Source organism: Mobula hypostoma, chromosome 11 (assembly GCF_963921235.1).
Source record: "Mobula hypostoma chromosome 11, sMobHyp1.1, whole genome shotgun sequence".
NCBI lineage: Eukaryota > Metazoa > Chordata > Chondrichthyes > Myliobatiformes > Myliobatidae > Mobula > Mobula hypostoma.
Genome location: NC_086107.1, coordinates 95,496,793 through 95,520,501, shown reverse-complemented (window position 1 = coordinate 95,520,501; position 23,709 = coordinate 95,496,793). Strand labels below are relative to the sequence as shown.

General features: G+C 42.2%; 1 protein-coding gene across 1 annotated transcript in view; it reads right to left on the bottom strand.

Moving 5' to 3' along the window:
- The window catches only part of LOC134353510 (protein KASH5-like), a 159,274-nt gene that overhangs the window by 114,668 nt on the left and 20,897 nt on the right, over positions 1 to 23,709 (bottom strand). The window contains exons 3-6 of the mRNA XM_063061508.1: positions 11,712 to 11,778; positions 11,029 to 11,187; positions 8,935 to 9,052; positions 3,927 to 3,977 (exon numbers count right to left, since the gene is read on the bottom strand). Coding sequence (XP_062917578.1) covers positions 3,927 to 3,977; positions 8,935 to 9,052; positions 11,029 to 11,129 — 270 coding nt within the window. The 5' untranslated portion in view covers positions 11,130 to 11,187; positions 11,712 to 11,778. The remainder of the gene's footprint in view (positions 1 to 3,926; positions 3,978 to 8,934; positions 9,053 to 11,028; positions 11,188 to 11,711; positions 11,779 to 23,709) is intronic.

The following is a 23,709-nucleotide window of genomic DNA, read 5'->3' as shown; positions in this document are numbered from 1 at the left end:
CACTGGCCAATAATTTCCTAGTTTATTCTTAGAACCTTTCTTAAATAATGAAATAACATTAGCTATTTTCCAGACTTCCTTCTCTTACAAGTAAATACAGATGCAAAAAATCCTTTTAGGATCTCCCCTACCTCTTTTGGCTCTAAGCACAGATGACTACGCTGATCTTCAAGAGGACCAATTTTGTCCCTTGCTATCCTTTAGCCCTTAATATTCTGTAGAAGCCCTTGGGATCCTCCTTCACCTTGTCTGCCAGAGCAACCTAATGCCCTATTTTAACCCTCCTGATTTCCTTCTTAAGTGTCCTCCTGCATTTCTTATACTCCTTGAGTGCCTCATTTGCAACTTGCCTACCTGTAACCACAATGCATCTCCTTCTTCTTTTTAACCAGAGCCCCAATATCTCTTAACAACCAAGATTCCATAAGACTGTTAGTCTTGCCTTTTATTCTGACAGGAAAATACAAACTCTGTACTCTCAAAATTTCACTTTTGAAGGCTTCCCACTTAACAAGCACGCCTTTGCCAAAAAACCACCTGTCCTGATCCCCACTTGCCAGATTATTTCTGATACCATCAAAACTGGCCTTTCTCCAATTTAGAATCTTAACTCAGGACTCGACCTACCCTTCTCCACAATCATCTTAAAACTAATGGCATTATGATCATTAGATGCAAAGTGCTTCCCTACATGTACTTGTCCTGTCTCATTCCCTAATAGATCTAGTATCACACTCACTCTAGTTGGGTCCTCTATATATTGATAAAAGAAACTTTCCCAAACACATTTGAGAAACTCTATCCCATTCAGTTCTTTTACAGTATGGGAGTTCCTGTCATAAGCTCTGGTAGAGTTGTTCCTATCCCCCTGCAATTCTAGTTTAAACACCAACCACGCCTCCCCCCCCCCCCACAAGTAGCACTTGCAAACCTTCCCATAAAAACATTAGTTCCACCCCTCCCAGTTCGTGCAAACTGTTTCATCTGTACAGCTCCCACCTTCTTGGAAAGAGCAAAATAATCCAAAAATCTGAAGTCCTCCCTCCAGCACCATATCCTTAGCCATCTGCTAAACTGTATTATTTTCCTATTTCTGGCCTCATTGGCATATGCCATGGGTAGTAATCCTGATCACAACCCTGGAGGTCCTGTCCTTTAACTCGCACCTAACTCCCTGAACTCACTTTGCAGGAACTTTGTCACCCTTCCAACTCATGTCATTGGTACGTCCCGTGACTTCTGGCTGCTCACTCTCCCATTTAAGAATACTATGGACTTGATCCAAGATGTCCCTGACCCTGACACCCTGGAGGCAACATTCCATCTGGAAATATTGTTCTCGTCCACAGAACTTTCTATCTGTTCCCTTAAGCACTGAACCGTCTATCGCTACAGCTTGCCTCTTCTCCCCCTCCCCCCTCTGAGCCACAGAGCCAGAATCAGTGCCAGAGACCTGACCACTGTGGCTTTCCTCTGCTACCATCTCTACCCTCCCCCTCCCCCACCAACAACAGAATCCAAACTAGTATAGTGGTTATTGAGGGAACAGCCACAGGGGTACCTTTTACTTGCTGCCTATCCCATTTTCCCTTGCCAACAATCACCCAGTTATGCGTACTACACCTTAGCTGTAATTACCTCCTTGTATTGCATGTCAATCAATCCTTCAGTCTCATGAATGATCCAAAGTTCATCTAGCTCCAACTCCAATACCTTAATACAGCTGGTACAAAGTTGCTACTGGATGCACTTATTGCTGGAATAGTCATCAGAGATACTGGAGGTCTCTCTGCTTCACAAGAGGAGCATTATACTATCTTGCTGGCATTTCCACTGCCCTAATTGTGCCAAAAGAAAACTATCTACCTACAGTCTCTGCCTTTCCTCACCGAAGCCCATATCGATCAAAACCTCAACTCCCCACTCTAACAAAGTGGCTCATGATGAAGCAAATACCTCCTTAATTTCTTCTCTCGCCTCCCACAAAGTAGAAGGATGCACTCAGCCCAGGAATTTATCCATCTTAATGTGCTTCGGTACGGTAACTTCTTCCTGTCTGGTACAATGGATGCTCTCCAAAGCCTCTCAACTTGTTCCCTTATCTCTTAAGTAACCATGATTTTCTCCTCAGTTAACACGGAGAAGAAATATTTGTTAAAAACCCTATCTATTTCCTGTGGCTCAAGATGCAGGTGGCCTTGTTGATCTTTAAGGGGACCTACTCCCTTCCTTCCCAGCATTGTACTCTGAGAACCTCAGGATTTCCTTACTATTGCCTACCAGATCCACCTCATTCCCTCTTTTTACCCTCCTGATTTCCTTAAGTGTATTCTTAATCTTTTTATCATTATCAAGGGATTCGCACATCCCTGAGCTTCCCAATGTAAACCCAATGTATATTTCCTTCTTTTTCTTGACCTGAGCTTCAATATCATTTGTTTGCCAAGTTTCCACAATATGGCCAGATTTCCCCTATACTTCCGAATATACATTCGGCCGTTCCCAATGACATCGTATGTGTTAACTGGGGGCCGTGCACAATCCTGATTTGATGGAGACAGCCGTGAGAAGCACGGAGGAACTCCTGGAGAGACTTCTGAAATGCCCACTTCGCTGCCGCTGCTACTGTGCGATCAAGAATCTCTGGAGGAGAAGGCCCCAAATCCTGGACTTTGCCTACTGCCTGCTGCCGGGGCCAGGGTCGAAGCACTCGGCAGAGCTGGTGCTCGGTGTCGGAGGCTTGAAGTTTTCCGACAGATTCGGAGTCAGACTGTGGTCAGCTGCTACCAGGATACTGCATCGGCAAGTTTGCGGCGCTGGAGATTCACAGTCTGCGTGAGGTGATGGGACTTTCGAGAGACTTTGAGACTTTTACCGTGCCCATGGTCTGTTCTTATCAAATTACGGTATTGCTTTGCACTGTTGTAACTAGATGTTATAATTATGTGGTTTTTGTCAATTTTTAAGTCCGTTTGTCATGTGTTTCTGTGATATCATTCTGGAAAAACATTGTATCATTTCTTAATGCATGCATTACTAAATGACAATAAAAGAGGACTGCGTGTCCTCATAATCTAATCTAAAAAAAAACATGCTGCTAATGGACTCCAGGTGTCACTCATAAAATCCTCCCTCTTGTCGTTTATTCCTTTTCTTTCAAACTTATCAACTTCTACTGCAGTAGATACTGCCTATTTCCCCCAAAATTAGCTCTGCTCCAGTTTAGGATCCTAACCTGTGGACCTGTGGCCTATTCTCTTCAATAATATCTTAAAACTAAGAGAATTATGATTTTCCAGAATATCAGATGTTATTTAATTAATATTCCAGCACACTTCTAAATCAATTTTTTAAAAAGGTACATTATACAGTAATATTTCAATAAACCTAGAGTTTAAAGCAAGTGTGGCCAACCGAACCAGGCAACTTTAAAGCAAGTCCACCAGCCCGTGGCTGGTGAATGTAAGAGCTGTGGCACTGGCCAGTGGAAAGTGCAAAAATCACCTGGTGAGGAAGATGCCACACTAATGTGATTTCCCATTGATAACATAGCAGATTATCAGAGTTTCTCTGTATTTACATTGGTCCTTTTTTTATAACCACTTGTAGGTTCCTTCTGCTTTTTACACCACTCCTATCACAAAAAAAGCTGGTGGTGGGGATGAGCAATTTACTGTTGGGAGGTAACTGGCCTCTACTGCTAAAAATGTGCCTTGTACATTAAAACATGAATTCCAGTTCATGTCTTGTACAAAAGCAAGTTTTATTTGTATTTCAATTTAAATTCACTCTCCCAAGATATTGCGAGTTAAGTGGCCCAACATCTTTATTACAAAATATATCCTATTTTTCAACTTATTATAACCGCAGGAGATGCACTAGTCATACTAATCCTCCAAACGCATCTTTCAGTTCTAGGAGCTCACCTCTTCTTGAAGCTGACTGATGCTTGCACTCAGATTCTGATGGTCTTTTTCCTGTTGAAGATAGATTTCATAGAGAAAGTTTTGTTTTCCTTTTTATTTTATTAAAGTACAGTAGAACTAAATGTTCAGTAAGGTGGGTGAGTATCGAGAGGGAGAGTACATAGTATGGGATCCTTCTGTGGCTGTTCCCCTCTCAAATAGGCATACCCTTTTGAATACCATTGGGGGACAGCCTCTCAGGAGGAAGGGACAGTAGCAGGTAGACCAGTGGTACCAGAATGGCTCTGATTTGCACCAGACTAGGTCAAAGACCAGGCAAGCAATAGTAAAAGGGGGCCCTTTAGTCAAGTTCTCAGAAATAATTACTGTGGCCACGTGCGAGTCTCCAGCCTTCCTGGTAGCAGGCTCAAAGCCAACTGAGTGGGAATAGGATATCCTGAAAGAGGAAGATACACAGCTAGAGGTTATAGTTCATAATGGTACTGACAACATAAGCAGGAAAGAGAATTTAGGGACTTGGGCAAGTAAAAAAAAATCTCAGGATTACCCCCTGTGCCGCATGCTAGTGAGGCAAGAAATAAGATGGCAGAGGTCAGTTCAAGTAAGGCTGAAAGGAAAGACAGGCCAGGTTAGGTTAACACAGATAGTGGGCTGAATGGCAGAAGGCAAAAAGTGGTAATAAATGGGACTTTTTCTGGTTGGCTGACAGTGACTAATGGTGATGTGTACAGACTGATGTTGGGTCCACTACTTTTCACATTATATGTTAAAGATCTAGATGATGGAAACGATAGCTTTGTGACCAGTTTGCAGCTGATACAGAGATAGCTGGAGGGACAGGTAGCATTGAAGAGAACCTGCAGAAGGATCTGGACAGTTCAGGATAATTGACAAATTCAGGGGCAGATGAAATGCAGTGTAGTGAAGTGTATGGTCATACACTTTAGTAGAAGGAATAAAGGCGCAGACTATTCTCTAAATCGGGAGAAATTTCAGAAATCGGAGATACAAAGGTCTTTGGGAGGGCTAATGCAGGATTCCCTTAAGTTTAAATTGCAGGTTGAGTTGGTAGTAAGGAAGGTAAATGCAGTATTAGCATTCATTTCATGAGGACTAGAATATAAAAAGCAAGGACGTAATTCTCCGATATGATAGGAGAAGACAGGAGGGGGAGGGATCGGATCTCCCCCTCCCCCTTTCAAATCTCCTACTAGCTCTTCTTTCAGTTAGTCCTGACGAAGGGTCTCGGCCCGAAACATCAACTATACCTCTTTCTAGAGATGTTGCCTGGCCTGCTGCGTTCACCAGCAACTCTTATGTGTGTTGCTTGAAATTCCAGCATCTGCAGATTTCCTCGTGTTTATGTAATTCTGAGGCTTTAAGACCACATGATATACCAGGAGCAGAATTAAGCCATTTGACCCATCGAGTCTGTTCCGCCATTCCATCATGGCTGATTTATTATCCCTCTCTCAACCTCATTCTCCTGCCTTCTCTCTGTAACCTTTTGACACCATAACTAATCAAGAACCTATCAGCTTCCACTTTAAATATACCTAATGACTTGAATTCCACAGATTCACCGTCCTCTGGCTGAAGAAATTCCTCCTCATCTCTGTTCTACAGGGATGGCCTTCTATTCTGAGGCCATGCCCTCTGCTCCACCTTAAGAAATATCCTCTCTACGTCTACTCTACCTAGGCCTTTCAATATTCGTAGGTTTCAATAAGATCCCCCTCCTTCTTCGAAACTCCCCAAGTTCAAGCCCAGCCCCATCAAACTGCTCATTGCTCGGCCCCCAAGTCATAGAAAGAATGTGTTGGCATTGGAGAAGGTCCAGAGGATGTTTGCAAGAATGATCCCAGGAACAAATGGGTTAACACATGAGGAGCATTTGATGGCTTGGGCCTATACTCATTGGAGTTTAGAAGAATAAGGAACTATTTCATTGAATATTGAAGGGCCTAGATAGAGTGAACATAGAGAGAATGCTTCCATTAGTGAGAGATTCTAGGACTTAAAGATGTGAGATAAGGTGGTGTGGAGAAGATGTTTCCTCTGGTAGGAGTATCCAGAACGAGAGAGCACAGTCTCAAAATTGAGGGGGTGACCCCTTTTAGAACGGAAGCGAGGAATTTTTTTAGCTAAAGAGCGGCAAATCTGTGAAATGCTCTGCCACAGACTGCAGTGGGGGTCAAGTCCATTAGTATATTCAAAGTGGCAGTTGATAGATCACTGATTGGTTGGGGCATCAAGGGATATGGTGAAAGGACAGGTGTATGGGGTTGAATGGGATCCAAGATCAGCCATGATGAAATGGCAGAGTGAACTTGATGGGCTGATTCTGCTCTTATATCTTATGGACTAGAAGGACCAGACCTAAAACAGAAGGACGTCCCTTTAGAACAGAGATTAAGATGAATATATTTAGTCAAAGGGTGGTGATTCTGTGTAATTCAACAGTTCAGATGTTAAATATGATAATAGAAGGGGATGTAAAAGAGGTGGGAAAGTTGCACTATTCAGGGAGAATGTCAAAGTAGCACAGAGGACATTTTAGAGGACCCATACAGTGAAGCAATATGGGTAGAGCTCAGGAACAAGAAAGGTCACTGTGATGAGATTACGCTAAAATTTTCCCAATAACCAGCAATAATATATAATTAATTATGGAAAGATGTAATGATTTTCCCATTTTTGTCTCAGACTCCCTTAGTGCCAGAGGCTAAAAAGGGGCAGAATTTGTTAGGTGCATCCAGGAGGGTTTCTTCACACAGTATAGATAACTCAACCAGCGAAGAGGCCATGCAAGACTTTCTATTGGGAAGTGAACCAGACCAGGTGATTGATTTTTCAGTGGGAGAGCACTTTGAGAAGAGATACAGTTAATTTACAGATAGTTATGGATAATCTTAACTAGAGAATCATACACAGGGAAAGGTTAATTGCAACAATATAAGGCAGGAGCTGGGGAAAGTAGATTAGGAGCAGCTGGTATTGCTAAGTCCAAATCATTCATGCAGGGGTCATCTAAAGGCTAACTGGAAGCTAAAGAACCATACAGGAATTGCTAAGCAGTCTTACACTAAGATGTTTAAATCCCCAAGTGCATCGTCTGTCTTCCTAGGAAGCTAGGGAAGAAATCGCAAGGCCCTGCAGATATTTGCTTCATCTTTAATGATTTTTAGTGGTCGAAGTTCCAGAAAACTGGAGACAGAAAAGACAGGCCTAGGGACTACAGGTTGGTGAGCCTGACATCAGTGGTTATGGGATTCTGAGAGTCAGGATCTATCAGCAATTCGATAGACACAGACTGATTAGAGATAATCAGCATGGCTTTGTACATGGGAAATCACGTAACAAAATTCGGTGAGAGTTTTTTAATGAAGATGTACCTAAAAGGTAGATGAGGGTCAAGCAGAGGATATTGTCCATCTGGACTCTAGCAATACCATTGACAGATTGAAAAAGACCGAGGGGCAACTCCTCCATGCAGAGGGTGCTGAGTATATGGAACAAACTGCTAGAAGTGATTGGAGCAGGTAAAATATTTATAGGACATTAGGATAGGTTCTAACTAGCCTACAATTTCTTGCCTTTTGCCTCCCTCCTTTCTTAAAGAGTGGGACTTGAATCCCAAGGTCCTTCTGCTTGTCAATATTCCTTCATACCTTAGCCATTTACCTCTACCTGACTTCCCAAAATGCATGCTTTGCACTTGTCGGGATTAAAGATCCATCTGCCAATATTCTACTCAAGTTTCTATCTGTCTATATCCTGATGAAGCCTTATCCACACAACAGGAACAATTTTAGGTCATCTTTAAAGTTACTAATCATCCCTTTTACTTTCACATCTAGGTCATTAGTACATGTCACAAACAGCAAAGGACTCAGCAGCAACTCCTCCAATAGTTAACAATTACAGAAGCCTGTCATCAAGCTAATGCTGTGAACAATTCTTCTGCAATAGAAGTGTTATATAAGCAACACATACAAAATGCTGGAGGAACTCAACAGACCAGGCAGCATCTATGGAAAAAAGTACAGTCAACATTTCAGGCTAAGACCCTTCGGCATGGCAGGTGTTATATAAACAAGAATGGTCATGCTCTTTATTAGAAAATTGCACTTCCATCAGCAGAAATCCAATTAAGGCAAAAATAACAATTTTTGCAAATGAAGTCAGGGCATTCCGCCATGGATTGTACAACTCTGACGCAGGTGCTTTACATCCAGTTTGATGATGGCAGTAATAACAAGTCTTGATCATTATCTCTAGCACAGATCAGAACAGTACTGTACTAATTTCCCTCAATGCTTGAGTGTGCTGTATCTTCTTTGCAAAATCTGCTTATTATTTCATTTGAGTCTTCAGTCTTTATTTATGATTGATCTCTCAGCTGTGGGTGCCAAGGACAGAATTGATACAACAGTATTTTTCTTACCAAATAACCTGCTGACAAATGACAAATAGACTATAATACATAGGAGCAGAATTAGGTCATTTGGCCAATGAGTTTATTCTGCCATTCATTCATGACTGATTTACTTCCCCCTTCAACCCCATTCTCCTGCCTACTCCACGCAACCTTTGACACCCTTACTAATTAAGAACCTATCAACCTCATTTTTAAATATACCAAATGTCTTCTCCTTCTCCTTCACACCCAATGAATTCCACAGATTCACCACCCTCTGGCCAAAGAAAGTCGTCCTTAACTCTGTTCTAAGGGACATCCGATGCTAGACTCGCCCACTATTGGAAACAACCATCCTCTGCACATCCACTCCATCTAGGTCTTTCAATATTCAGTAATAATAGTAGTAAAAAGCTGTCGTCTATGCTATCATACCCTGCGTAAATCAATGGAGCAGCATGAAACATTGAGGTTAGGCATCTGTTTTAAAATTTGACAAAAATAAATTCAATCCAGAGAGGAATTTAAGTCACTCAGACCAGAGTTTTGAGGTTTTAATTAGACTAATTAATGCTTATAAATACGTACCAATTGCCGCTTTTGAGTCTGCAGCTTACAATTTCTGTCCTCTAGATTTTTCATAATGGTTTTCAAATCCTCTAATTCATTCTCAAGTAATCTTACGTGCACTGTTATTTGCTGGCAGCTGCAAAGAATAACAAGTATTAGTTAACAATGAACGGTTGAGGGTTGCTACTGAGAATATGACTTGACTCTCATAACCAGAAAGGTAACATAATTCCAGATTTTTGTTTGATCTGGAAATAAGATACACCAAAACTCAACAATTTTCCCTCTAGAATGGGCAGAACACTGAGAGGTGTAAAATATGGACACATTTTCCTGTCTTGTACAAAAGCATATGAAATATCCAGTCACATATCATTTCCCTACCAACAATCTCTAAACTGAAGTTGCCATCAGCTATGCATACTGTTTAAATGTTTTATGTCATTAACATACTATGTTTTCAATCTTTTCTTTCCCTCAAATGCTGAAACAACTGCATAACCGAGGCTGAGTCTTAAGCTCTAAATAAATTAGCAGCGGAGTGAGTTTCCCACGTAAACACAGCTGGCAAAATCTTCAATAAAAAAAAATTGCATCTGATAGAGACTTAGAACAGAACCATTGCTGACATTCAGTTTTCACTACTCAAAGGAGGGAAATTTAGAGTGCTGCAGTTAATCAAAGGGACATTTTTGAAGGAAGCAACACCATAGAGCATGAACAAGAAGCAGCATATTGAAAACAGCATCAGCAAGGTCAGACCATAAAGAATAACAGAAAAACCGGTAAAAGAGTCACCCACATAAACTGCCAAACACAGGTGTAATACTTGGTCAATGTAAAAGAAAAGGGTTGCCCATATGCATGCTGTAGAAAAGAGATGGCTGTGTCAACTTCTTCCCAAACCTGGATGACAGAAAAATAAGTTCCATACACAGGGACTTCTGGAAACAATTTACTATCGTAACTTAGTCCTGACGAAGGGTCTTGGCCCGAAACATCGACTGTACCTCTTCCTATAGATGCTGCCTGGCCTGCTGCATTCACCAGCAACTTTTCTGTGTGTTGCTTAAAATTTATTTTCTGTTATTCCCCAGGGTCCTGCTGCTCACTGTGAAAGTCCTAACACAATTTGACTTTCCAAAACGCAGCAACTCACACTTACACAAATTAACATCTATTTCCATTCCTTGGCCCACTTACTCAGCCAATCAAAATCCCCCTTAGGGCTTTGATAATCTTCTTCATTGTCCACCTTACCATCTATTTTAGTGTCATCGGCAAGCTTACTAGCCATGCCTTGACATTCTTATCCAAATCATTGATATGACAGACAACAATGGGGAAGGTACTGAACTCTGTGGCACACCGCTAATTATGGGCCTCTAAATGTGAAATAACCAGAAGCTCATTTCTGGTTTCACCCAATCTGAAGAGCGACAACTATCTTAAACCTTTAATTCTTTGAGTCTTTAAGGAAAGGCAAATTTTTCAATCTTTGTGCAACCAATTCTCTCTGGCAGTTTTAAACCAGCAATCAACTCTAAGAACTTTACAAATTCCAATAAGTACAGTATTTCCTTTCTTTCTCAAAAGGAGTTCCATTAAATATAAATTTGATCCTCCAGTGTAGTAAACCATATTCTTTGTGGATTGTGTGGTCTTTGTGTTTTCTTTTCAGGGGTAAAGATGGCTTTATTGCCATGCCAAATATACCATACTTCCTGGCCATGGCTGCTTTGAATCTGGTGTCTTACTATAGATGGTGTGCATATTGCTAGACATCTGAAGGAGCAGTGAATGCATATCACATGCAGTTTCAGTATTACAGCTCCTTATATTTCAATTAATCTCCTCTTGAACTTTGTGTAAATCAAGTCAGAACAGTCAGCCCTACAATATTCAGGGGTGACTTCCTTTGAAGAAATTGGGAAAAATTAATCTTACCATTCAAATAATTAAGAATAGGTCTTCCATACATACTATATAATAATCAAGCAATTGTGACAATAAAGTTCACTGACACATTATATACCAATATCTTCTAATAACTTGGAATTTCATCCTGCCACAAAATATGATTTTTTTCATTCCAACTCTATTTCAAGCTACCTTTTCAGTTTGTTTTTCAATTCGTAGATTTCCTCGGTCAGCCGTACATTTGCTTCCTCAAACCCTTCTACTGTTCTCTGTAGTTTTGCATTTTGATCCATCAACTTCCTATTTGTGTACTCCAGACACTCAATATCATTGATCAGCTCAGTTGTCTCGCTTTAGAAAAAGAAAATTTAACCTTAGACCATCATTAACATAAATTTTGCAGTTACTACAAATAATTTTGATTTTCTCTCTATTTTTAATTATCTGAAGAGGATGATTCTATGCAATTGCAAATTTGATCATTTTTCTTGAATAAATTGATTTATAAATCAATGCATAAAATTAAAATATGCCTATTCAAAGAAAAGATAGAATTCTCCAGTGATCCTGAATTACCCATTCCCAAAAGAATATAATTACACAGAGAGAAAAGGGGTATATTCAATTTACTCATTTGCACAAACCCATCTGCATATAAACATAGTTAACAAAATTAGAACAGACTTGGTTCAGACAATCTTGGGACAGATGATCAGAAGGTATATTTTGATGTATATTTTAAAGGAAATTGATTAAGGAAGCAGTATTGGGGAAGGAATACTAAAGTTAGCTCCTGAAAAGAAGATTGCCAATAGTGAAACTATTAAATTCTTGGATGACCAAAAGACTCTCTCTGTTGTTAAGCAGATACTCACAGGCTTCCTCTGTTCACTTCACCCCCATATCCCTCCAGCTGTCCTGATGATGCATCAGATTTCTTATCTGGAAAAATATATCATTTTTAAATGAAATGCTAACCAACATTAATTCAAAAACCCCACAATTTCTGTAGCGAAAGCACTTGCATAGAATGGTTAAGGAATATAAAATGGTGGCCCTGAAATTCCACTGCAAAACAGTGCAAAGTAAGCAATAATTTCAGAACATCCAACAAGTCTAATTTAAAAAAATAGGTATCTGTCACCTTGCTACAGCACCATGAGAAGTTCTAGTTTTCATGGGGCACTGAAAGCAAATTACTAAAGTCAAAGTGGAGTTCCTCCTCATATGCACAAGTGGATACAAAAAAAAATGAGGTAAATACAGAATATTACAGCACAGTACAAACCCTTCATCCCACAATGTTGTGCCAACTTTTTAACCTATTCTAAGCTAACCCTTCCCTCCATTTTTGTATCATGCATGTGTATCTACCACCACTCATGACAGTGCATTACATGTACTCAAAACTCTGCACAAGAAAACCTTCCTCTGATAGCCCCCTTATATTTTCCTCCTATCCACTCACAACTATGCTCCCTCATGTTAGATCCCTGCCATTAACTGCATTCTGACTTCAAATTCAACCTTTCAAAGTAAACCATTTCATTTTTCAGGATTGAACTCCATCTGCCACTTCTCAGCCAGCTCTGCATCCTATCAATAATGTCCACTTCTACACTGTCCACCAACCTTCATGTCAGTTGCAAACTTACTAACCCACCTTTCCACTTCCTTATCCAAGTCATTTACAAAAATCACAAAACGCAGCAGTTCCAGAGCAGCTCCCCGCCAAACACCATTGGTCACCAATTTCCAGGCAGAATACACTCCATCGACAACCACACTCTGCCTTCTACAGGCAAGACAATTCAGTATCAACACAGCAAATTTCCCTGGAGCCCATACTTCCTGACCTTCCGAATGAGCCTACCATGGGGAACCTTTGCAAACGCCTTATTAAAATCCATACACACATCCACTGCACTGCCATATTCAATGTGCTTAGTCACATCCACAAAGAATTCAATCAGGCTCATCAGGCATGACCTGCCCTCATAAAGCCATGCAGACTATCCTTAATTAGTCTATGCTTCTCCAAATACTCGTGACTCCGTTAAGAATCTTCTCCAATAGTTTGCCCACCACTGAAGTAAACCTCACTGGTCTATAATCTCAAGGTTATCTCTACTCCTTTTCTTGAACAAAGGAGTAACATTTACCACCTTCCAATCATGTGGTACTACTCCTGTGGCCAGTCAGCACACACAGGTTATTGCCAACAGCGCAGCAAACTCTTCCCTCACTTCCCATAGTAACCTGGATATATCCCATCCAGTATTGGGGACATCTATCCTAATCTTTTTCAAAAGTTCCAGCACATTCTCTTCCTTAACAAAGACACGTTCTAGCCTATCAGCCAGTTTTATAGAAACATAGAAAACCTAAAGCACAATACAAGCCATGTGCCAAACATGTACTTACTTTAGAAATTACCTAGGGTTACCCAAAGCCCTCAATTTTTCTAAGCTCCATGTACTATCCAGGAGTCTCTTAAAAGAACCTATCGTAACCGCCTCCATCACCATCACCGGCAGCCAATTCCACGCACTCACCACTCTTTACGTTAAAAAAAAAACTTACCCCTGACATCTCCTCTGTACCTACTTCCAAGCACCTTGAAACTATGCCCTCTCGCGCTAGCCATTTCAGCCCTGGGAAAAAGCCTCTGACTATCCACACGATCAATACTTCTCATCATCTTGTACACGTTTACCAGGTCACCTCTCATCCTCCATCACTCCGAGGAGAAAAGGTGGAGTCCACTAAACCTATTCTCATAAGGCAAATTTTTAATATTTACTAATTTTAACTATTTTTAATATCTTTAATATTTAATATTTATAATCCAGGGAGTGTGAAGCGCAGAATCAAATATCACTGTGATGATTGTACATTAGAGTACCAATTGTTTGGCAACAATGAAGTATAAAGTATGCTCCCCAATCCAGGCAACATCCTTGTAAATCTCCTTTGCATCCTTTCTATGGTTTCCACATCCTTCCTGTAGTGAGGCGACCAGAAATGAGAACAGTACTCCAAGTGGGGTCTGATCAGGGTCCTAGATAGCTGTAACATTACCTCTCGGCTCCTAAACTCAATCCCACGGTTGATGAAGGCCAATGCATCGTATAACTTCTTAACCACACAGTCAACCTCCAGAGCAGCTTTGAGTGTCCTATGGGCTTGAACCCCAAGATTCCTCTGATCCTCCAAACTGTCAAGAGTCTTACCATTAATACTATATTCCAGGGGTCTCCAACCTTTTTTGCACTGCGGACCGGTTTCATATTGACAATATTCTTGCGGACCGGCCGACCCGGCCGGGGGTGGGGGTGGGGGGTAGGGTTGCCAACGGGCAAGAGTAGAGCGAAATACGTTGTTTACACAGAGACTACAATGACCATGAAGCCTTGCGCGGGCACCAGTGCGCATGCATGCTTTGCATATGCGTGTATGTGCCAATGTTTTCTACAAATCGTTTTTAGCGATTCTGTTGGGGGGGGATGTTAATCACGACCAGAATATAGGTGATAAGAAGTGGCTAATACACTTAATTTTGTTTTTAAAAGGGTTTATCTAACAAATTTAATATTAAACACACAGCGCATATTTTCCTCGCATGAATATAGCGATAAGTCAATTATCAGGGAAGGATGGGAGCTTGAAGTAAGTGTTGAACGAACTTCCAGTAGAAGTGGTAGAGGCAGATTCGATGTTATTCAAAGAAAAATTGGATAGGTATATGGACAGAAAAGGAATGGAGGGTTATGGGCTGACTGCAGGTCGGTTGGACTAGGTGAGAGTAGCGTTCGGCATGGACTAGAAGGGCAGAGATGGCCTGTTTCCGTGCTGTAATTTAGGGACTTCCGGTAGAGCTCATGGAGTGAAGTCGTGTTCTTGACTCGCTCCATTACCTCTGAGTTTTTTTCCTATGATCAGCTACATTTAAGCTAACCATTAAAGTACCGACTTGTATAATACTTTGAAACAAATTGTGTTTTTTCATATTCGGATGTTTTTAAGGTCTGCTATGTCTAAGAACAGGAAAGACGGCAAACCTCCGGTTAGACCGAAAGTTACCGATCTTCCTCCAACTGAACCACCGTTAACTTTGAAAGCTATATCGGATCTAATTCAAACGGAAATTTCAACCTCTATAACGGATCTGATTCGTGCGGAAATTTCAACTAATCTCCAGAAAATTGCCGATGCAATCGATAAAATGCAAACATCTATCACGGAACATCAGTCTGCTATATCTAATCTTCAAAACTCCACCCAACAAAATGAACTCAAGATGGGGAAAATTGAAGAAACAATTACTGTAATGAAGAAAAAACTTGACTTTCTAACTTTTAAAAACTCTGACTTAGAATCCAGAATGCGACGGCAGAATATTCGAATTATTGGTATTCATGAAGCGGCTGAATCTGACAACCCTATAAAGTTTTTTTCTCAACTTTTAAAAGATGCATTTCCTACCGTGCTGTAATTGTTATATGGTTATATAAGTAAGTCAACAGCATCATAACATTTTAAGTAACGTTTCGATATTAAACACACAGCACATATTTTCCCCGTATGAACATATAAAATCATTGCAACACACCAATACTGCTGAATCAGTGGGAGCCCTGGGCTGAATGCTTGTTTTCCTGCAACAAGATAGTCCAATCGAGGGGTGATGGGAGACAGCAATACTTGAACGGGGTTCCTTATGTCCAGTCTATTATGCAATTTGGTTTTCGTTCCATTCATTGCAGAGATATGTTGGAAATGGAAGCAACGTTTTCAGTGCTTTCGTGGCTATCTCAGGATATTTAGCCTTGACTTTGAGATCCAGGATGCCGGCAGAGATGTTATGTCAAACATACTTTTCATCCCGCCGTCATTTGCAAGCTCGAGGAGTTGATCTTCTTCCCGTGCTGACATGGATGACGCGCGGGTAATGACCTCGCATGCGTAATGGTTCAACAGTGGGCATGACAAGCAATGAGGAAAGGTGCAGCTGACTCCTATCGCCAAATCATATCGTTTCCTCACGGCCCGGTGGTTGGGGACCGCTGCTATATTCTACCATCATATTTGACCTACCAAAATTAACCACCTCACACTTCTCTGGGTTGAACTCCATCTGCCACTTCTCAGCGCAGTTTTGCAACCTATCGAAGACCCACTGTAACTTCTGATAGCCCTCCACACTATCCACAACACCCCCAACCTTGGTGTCATCAGCAAATTTACTAACCAATCTCTCCACTTCCTCATCCAGGTTATTTATAAAAATCACTATGAAAAGCGGTCCCAGAAGATCCCTGAGGCACACCACTGGTCACCGACCTCCATGCAGAATATGACCTGTCTACAACCACTCTTTGCCTTCTGTGGGCAAGCCAATTCTGGATCCACAAAGCAATGTCCCCTTGGATCCCATGCCTCCTTACTTTCTCAATGAACCTTGCATGGGGTACCTTATCAAATGCCTTGCTAAAATCCATATACACTATATATACTGCTCTACCTTCATCAATGTGTTTAGTCACATCCTCAAAAAAAATCGATCAGGCTCATAAGGCATGACCTGCCTTATCCTCTTGCTCTTCACATACTTGTAGAATGCCTTGGGAGTTTGCTTAATCCTGCCCACCAAGGCCTTCTCATAGCCCCTTCTGGCTCTCCTAATTTCATTCTTCAGCTCCTTCCTGCTCGCCTTATAATCTTCTAGATCTCTATCATTACCTAGTTTTTTTGAACCTTTCGTAAGCTTTTCTTTTCTTCTTGACTAGATTTACAACAGCTTTTGAACACAACGGTTCCTGTATCCTACCATCCTTTCCCTGTCTCATTGGAACGTACCTATGCAGAACTCCATGCAAGTATCCCCTGCACACTTGCCGCATTTCTGCCGTACATTTCCCCAAGAGCATTTGTTCCCAATTTATGCTTCCAAGTTCCTGCCTGATAGCCTCATATTTCCCCTTACTCCAATTAAACACTGTCCTAACTTGTCTGTTCCTATCCCTCTCCAATGCTATGGTAAAGGAGATAGAATTATGATCACTATCTCCAAAATGTTCTCCCACTGAGAGATGTGATACTTGACAAGGTTCATTTCTCAATACCAGATCAAGTACAGCCTCTCCTCTTGTTGGCTTATCTACATACTGTTTCAAGAAACTTTCCTGAAAACACCTAACAAACTCCACCCCATCTAAACACCTTGCTCTAGGGAGATGCCAATCAATATTTGGGAAATTAAAATCTCCCACCACGAGAACCCTGTTATTATTACACCTTTCCAAAATCTGTCTCCTTATGTTCCTCGATGTCCCTGTTACTATTAGGTGGCCTATAAAAAACACCCATAGAGTTATTAACCCCTTCCTGTACCTAACTTCACCCACAGAGACTCAGTAGACAATCCCTCCCTGACTCCATTTTCTGCAGCCGTGACACTATTTCTGATCAGCAGTGCCATGCCCCCACCTCTTTTGCCTCCCTCCCTGTCCTTCCCGAAACATCTAAAGCCTGGCACTGTAAGTAACCATTCCTGCCCCTGAACTTTGTAATGGCCACAACATCATAGTTCATCATTTATGCTGTCCCTTACAAACAGCAAGATCCTTCTCACAGGTGAACACTGAAACGAAGTATTCATTAAGGACCTCACCTACCTCCTCCAACTCCAGGCACATTTCCTCTTCTATCTCTAATTGGTCCTACCCTCACCCTACCCATCCTTCTGTTGTCACATCCGTGTAAACCACAGGGTTCTTCTTAAGCATATTTGCAAGGCTTTCACATGCCTCTGGTTTTCCTCATTCCATTATTCTGTTCTTTCCTAACTACCTTGTAAAGTTGAAGTCATCTATGCTAAGAACCCTGTTATTTTCTAACCTTCCAAAATCTGCCTCAATCTGTCCCTCAGTGGCTTAGTTGAAAAATGGGGGGGGGGGGGCTCTATAGAATACTCCCAATACTCCCGTTAGAGTAATTTCTCCCTTCCCGTGTTTGATTTCCACCTACATCAACTCAGTAGATAATGAATCAATGACTTCAACCCTTTCTGCAGCTGTGATACTCTGCCTCCAAAACTGTCTTTTTCATAATATCGAAACCCCAGAACATCCAGTAGCCAGTTTTGTCCTTTGTGACAGGCAAATCCCCACAATGGCCACAATATCATAGTTACATGTACTGATCCATGCTTTAAGTTCATCATCCTTGTACTGTAACTTCTTGCATTAAAATAGACACACTTCAACCCATCCCACTGACTGCAATTTTGCTCTAACAAATGCTTTTCCTACCTCACAGCGCCTCTACATGCTGTATCTATCTGTATACCAACTGCCATCCTCTGACCAATCACTTGTTTCTATCCCTCTAACAAACTCATTTATACCCTCCTCTAAAGCACTATCAAACTTGCCTGAAAGGATATTGGTCTCCCTCAAGTTCAGGTGTAACCTGTCCCTTTTGTACGTGTCAGACTTTCCCAAAAGAGATCACAATGATCCACAACTCTGAAACCCTTCCCCCACACCAATTTCTCAGCCACATATTCATCTGCTAATTAACCTATTCTGACCCTCACAGGTGTATGGCACAGGCAGCAATCCAGAAATTACTATCTTTAAGGTCCTGCTTTTCAGCTTCCTACATAGCTCCCTATATTCTCTGTTCAAAATCTTAGTCCTTTTCTGATTTATGTATGCCTTTGGTACAAATATATACCTGACTTCTGACTACTCACCGTCCCCCTTAGAATACCGTGGACACAATCTTAAACATCCCTGGATCTGTTCCTTGGAGCCAGCATACCATCTAAGTGTCTCTTTCATATCCACAGAATCTCCTGACTGCTCTCCTAACTACTGATTCCTAGCACCACTGCCTGCACTCTTCTTCTCCCCCCTTCAGCATTATCATGGAAAAGGACAGAATCAGAGAGGACAGGAAAATTTTAATTGGGGAAGGGCAAATTATGAGGCTATTATCCTAGAACTTGCGGGTGTGAATTGGGATGATGTTTTTGCAGGGAAATGTACTATGGACATGTGGTCAATGTTTAGTGATCTCTTGCAGGATGTTAGGGATAAATTTGTCCTGGTGAGGAAGATAAAGAATGGTAGGGTGAAGGAACCATGGGTGACAAGTGAGGTGGAAAATCTAATCAGGTGGAAGAAGGCAGCATACATGAGGTTTAGGAAGCAAGGATCAGATGGGTCTATTGAGGAATATAGGGAAGCAAGAAAGGAGCTTAAGAAGGGGCTGACAAGAGCAAGAAGGGGGCATGAGAAGGCCTTGGTGAGTAGAGTAAAGGGAAACCCCAAGGCATTCTTCAATTATGTGAAGAAAAAAAACGATGACAAGAGTGAAAGTAGGACCGATTAGAGATAAAGGTGGGAAGATGTGCCTGGAGGCTGTGGAAGTGAGTGAGGTCCTCAATGAATACTTCTCTTCAGTATTCACCAATGAGAGGGAACTTGATGATGGTGAGGACAATATGAGTGAGGTTGATGTTCTGGAGCATGTTGATATTAAGGGAGAGGAGGTGTTGCAGTTGTTAAAATACATTAGGACGGATAAGTCCCCGGGGCCTAACGGAATATTCCCCAGGCTGCTCCACGAGGCGAGGGAAAAGATTGCTGAGCTTCTGGCTAGGATCTTTACGTCCTTGTTGTCCACGGGAATGGTACTGGAGGGTTGGAGGGAGGCGAATGTTGTTCCCTTGTTCAAAAAAGGTAGTAGGGATAGTCCGGGTAATTATAGACCAGTGAACCTTACGTCTGTGGTGGGAAAGCTGTTGGAAAAGATTCTCAGAGATAGGATCTATGGGCATTTAGAGAATCATGGTCTGGTCAGGTTCAGTCAGCATGGCTTTGTGAAGGGCAGATCGTGTCGAACAAGCCTGATAGAGTTCTTTGAGGAGGTGACCAGGCATATAGATGAGGGTAGTGCAGTGGATGTGATCTATGTGGATTTTAGTAAGGCATTTGACAAGGTTCCACATGGTAGGCTTATTCAGAAAGTCGTGGTGGAGGAAGTACATTCAGATTGGAGGATTGTGACTAGGGGTGTCCCACAAGGATCTGTTCTGGGACCTCTACTTTTGGTGATTTTTATTAAAAACCTGGATGTGGGGGTAGAAGGGTGGGTTGACAAGTTTGCAGACGACACAAAGGTTGGTGGTGTTGTAGATAGTGTAGAGGATTCTCAAAGGTTGCAGAGAGACATTGATAGGATGCAGTAGTAGGCTGAGAAGTGGCAGATGGAGTTCAACCCGGAGAAGTGTGAGGTGGTACACTTTGGAAGGACAAACTCCAAGGCAGAGTACAAAGTAAATGGCAGGACACTTGGTAGTGTGGAGGAGCAGAGGGATCTGGGGGTACATGTCCACAGATCCCTGAAAGTTGCCTCACAGGTGGATAGGGTAGTTAAGAAAGCTTATGGGGTGTTAGCTTTCATAAGTCGAGGGATAGAGTTTAAGAGTCACGATGTAATGATGCAGCTCTATAAAACTCTGGTTAGGCCACACTTGGAGTACTGTGTCCAGTTCTGGTCGCCTCACTATAGGAAGGATGTAGAAGCATTGGAAGGGGTACAGAGGAGATTTACCAGAATGTTGCCTGGTTTAGAGAGTATGCATTATGATCAGAGATTAAGGGAGCTTGGGCTTTACTCTTTGGAGAGAAGGAGGATGAGAGGAGACATGATAGAGGTGTACAAGATAATAAGAGGAATCGATAGAGTGGATAGCCAGCGCCTCTTCTCCAGGGCACCACTACTCAATACAAGAGGACATGGCTTTAAGGTAAGGGGTGGGAAGTTCAAGGGGGATATTAGAGGAAGGTTTTTTACTCAGAGAGTGATTGGTGCATGGAATGCACTGCCTGAGTCAGTGGTGGAGGCAGATACACTAGTGAAGTCTAAGAGACTACTGGACAGGTATAAGGAGGAATTTAAGATGGGGGCTTATATGGGAGGCAGGGTTTGAGGGTCGGCACAACATTGTGGGCCGAAGGGCCTGTACTGTGCTGTACTATTCTATGTTCTATGTTCCTTTTAAGTCAGAGCCAGACTCAGTGCCACAGACCTGATCACTACAGCTTTCCCCTGCTAGGTCATCTTCCCTCAACAGTATCCAAAACAGTATACTTCTTATTAAATGGAAAGTACTTACTAGCTGCCTACTCCCTTTACATCTCCTTGCAGTCAACCAACTACCTGCTTCCTGCAACTTAGTGGTGAACCTGTAGCCCTGATCTATCACCTACTTATTCTCCCTTATAAGCCAAAGGCCATCCAGCTGCAGCTCCAGTTCTTTAACACAATCTGTAAGGAGCTGCAGCTGGATGCACTTCACATAGATGTAGTTATCAGGGAGACTTGAGGCTCCCAGAACTCCCAAATCTGACATAAAGAACACATTACTGACCCTGGACCCATTTTCCCTACCCTAGCTAGGCACAAACAGACAAAGGAACTTACCAGAAAGTTACCTTTGCCTCTCCTCACCACAACCTCTCAAGCTAAAGCCTCAAGCCTCATGAGCAACTCTTCTTGGTGCACGAATATATCAGTGCTGTCCCAATTCTGCTCACCAGACCTGAAATATCTAGCAGTAAAGTGCTATCCTTTTTACTTACCACGGGAATTCTCCGGGGTCATTCTGGTAGCAGTTTACATTCCACCTCAGGCCAATGTCAAACAGGCTTTAAATGATCTGAGCAATGGAATCAACATGCACAAAACAGCGCACCCTAACGCCTTCACCATTGTTTTGGGAGATTTTAACAAGGCCAGTTTGAAAAAAATCACTAAACAATTACCATCAACAGATCTCTTGCAATACCAGAGGAAACACCACACTGGACCATTGTTACACCACCATCAAGAATGTCTACTGTGCTATTCCACACCCTCACTTCGGGAAGTCTGGTCACCTAGCTGTACTTCTACTCCCTGAATATAGGCAGAAACTGAAGACTGCAGCACCAGTAGTGAGCATCAAGAAGGTTTGGACAAGGAAAGCACAGGAGCACCTACAGGACTGCTTTGAATCAATGGACTGGACTGTATTCAGGGATTCATCTTTGAACCTGGATGAGTCTGCTACAGTTGTCACTGACTTCATTAAAACCTGTGTGGATGAGTGTGTGTCGACAAAGACTTACTGTACATTCCCAAACCAAAAGTCATGGATGAACCAGGAGGTATGTCGTCTGCTGGAGGCTAGATCTGTGGCATTCAAGTGCAGCAACCCAGGCCTGTACCAGAAAATAAGGTATGATTTGCAGAGGGCTTTTTCAAGGGCAAAGGGACAATTTCGAACGAGGTTAGAGGCCATATCAGATGCACAGCAACTCTGGTAGGGACTGCAAGACATTACTTCCTCCAAAGCGAAATCCAGTAGTGTAAATGGCAGCAATGCTTCACTACCAGATGAACTCAACGCCTTCTATGCACACTTTGAAAGGGAGAACACATCTACAGTTGTGAAGATCCCTGCTGCACCTGATGACCCTGCGATCTCTGTCTCAGAGGCCAATGTTAGACTATCTTTAAAGAGAGTGAACCCTCGCAAAGCAGGAGATCCCGATGGAGTACCTGGTATGGCTCTGAAAACCTGTGCTAACCAACTAGTGGGAGTATTCAAGGACATTTTCAACCTCTCACTGCCATGGGCAGAAGTTCCCACTTGCTTTAAAAACTACTACTACGTCGACTCAGGCCCAGGGAGTTTAAAAAGGCAACAATTATACTAGTGCCAAAGAATGATGTGGGCTGCCTTAACGGCTATCGCCCAATAGCACTCACATCGACGGTGATGAAATGCTTTGAGAGGTTGGTTATGACTAGACTGAACTCCTGCCTCAGCAAGGACCTGGGCCCACTGCAATTTGCCTATTGTCACAATAGGTCAATGGCAGACGCAATCTCCATGGCTCATAACACGGCTTTAGACCACCTAGACAACACAAACACCTACATCAGGATGCTGTTCATTGACTATAGCTCAGCATTTAATACCATCATTCCCACAATCCTAATTGAGAAGTTGCAGAACCTGGGCCTCTGTACCTCAGGTGTAATTGGATCCTCGACTTCCTAACCAGAAGACCACAGTCTGTGCAGATTGGTGATAACATATCCTCTTTGCTGACGATCAACACTGGCACACCTCAAGGGTGTGTGCTTAGCCCACTGCTCTACTTTCTATATACACATGACTGTGTGGCGAGGCATAGCTCAAACCCCATCTACAAATTTGCTGACGATACAACCATTGTTGGTAGAATCTCAGGTGGTAACGAGAAGGCGTACAGGAGTGAGATATGCCAACCAGTGGAATGGTGCCGCAGCAACAACCTGGTACTCAACGTTAGTAAGACAAGAGAGCTGATAGTGGACTTCAGAAAGGGTAAGACAAAGGAACACATACCAATCCTCATAGAGGGATCAGAAGTGGAGAGAGTGAGCAGCTTCAAGTTCCTGAGTGTCAAGATCTCTGAGGATCTAACCTGGTCCCAGCATATTGATGTAGTCATAAAGAAGGCAAGACAGTGGCTGTACTTTATTAGGAGTTTGAAGCGATTTGGCATGTCAACAAATACACTCAAAAAACTTCTATAATTGTACTGCATCACTGTCTGGTATGGAGGGACTACTGCACAGGACCGAAAGAAGCTGCAGAAGGTTGTAAATCTATTCAGCTCCAACTTGGGCACCAGCCTACAAAGTACCCAGGACATCTTTAGGAAGTGGTGTCTCAGAAAGGCAGCGTCCATTATTAAAGACCTCCAGCACCCAGGGCATGGACTTTTCTCACTGTTACCATCAGGTAGGAGATACAGAAGCCTGAAG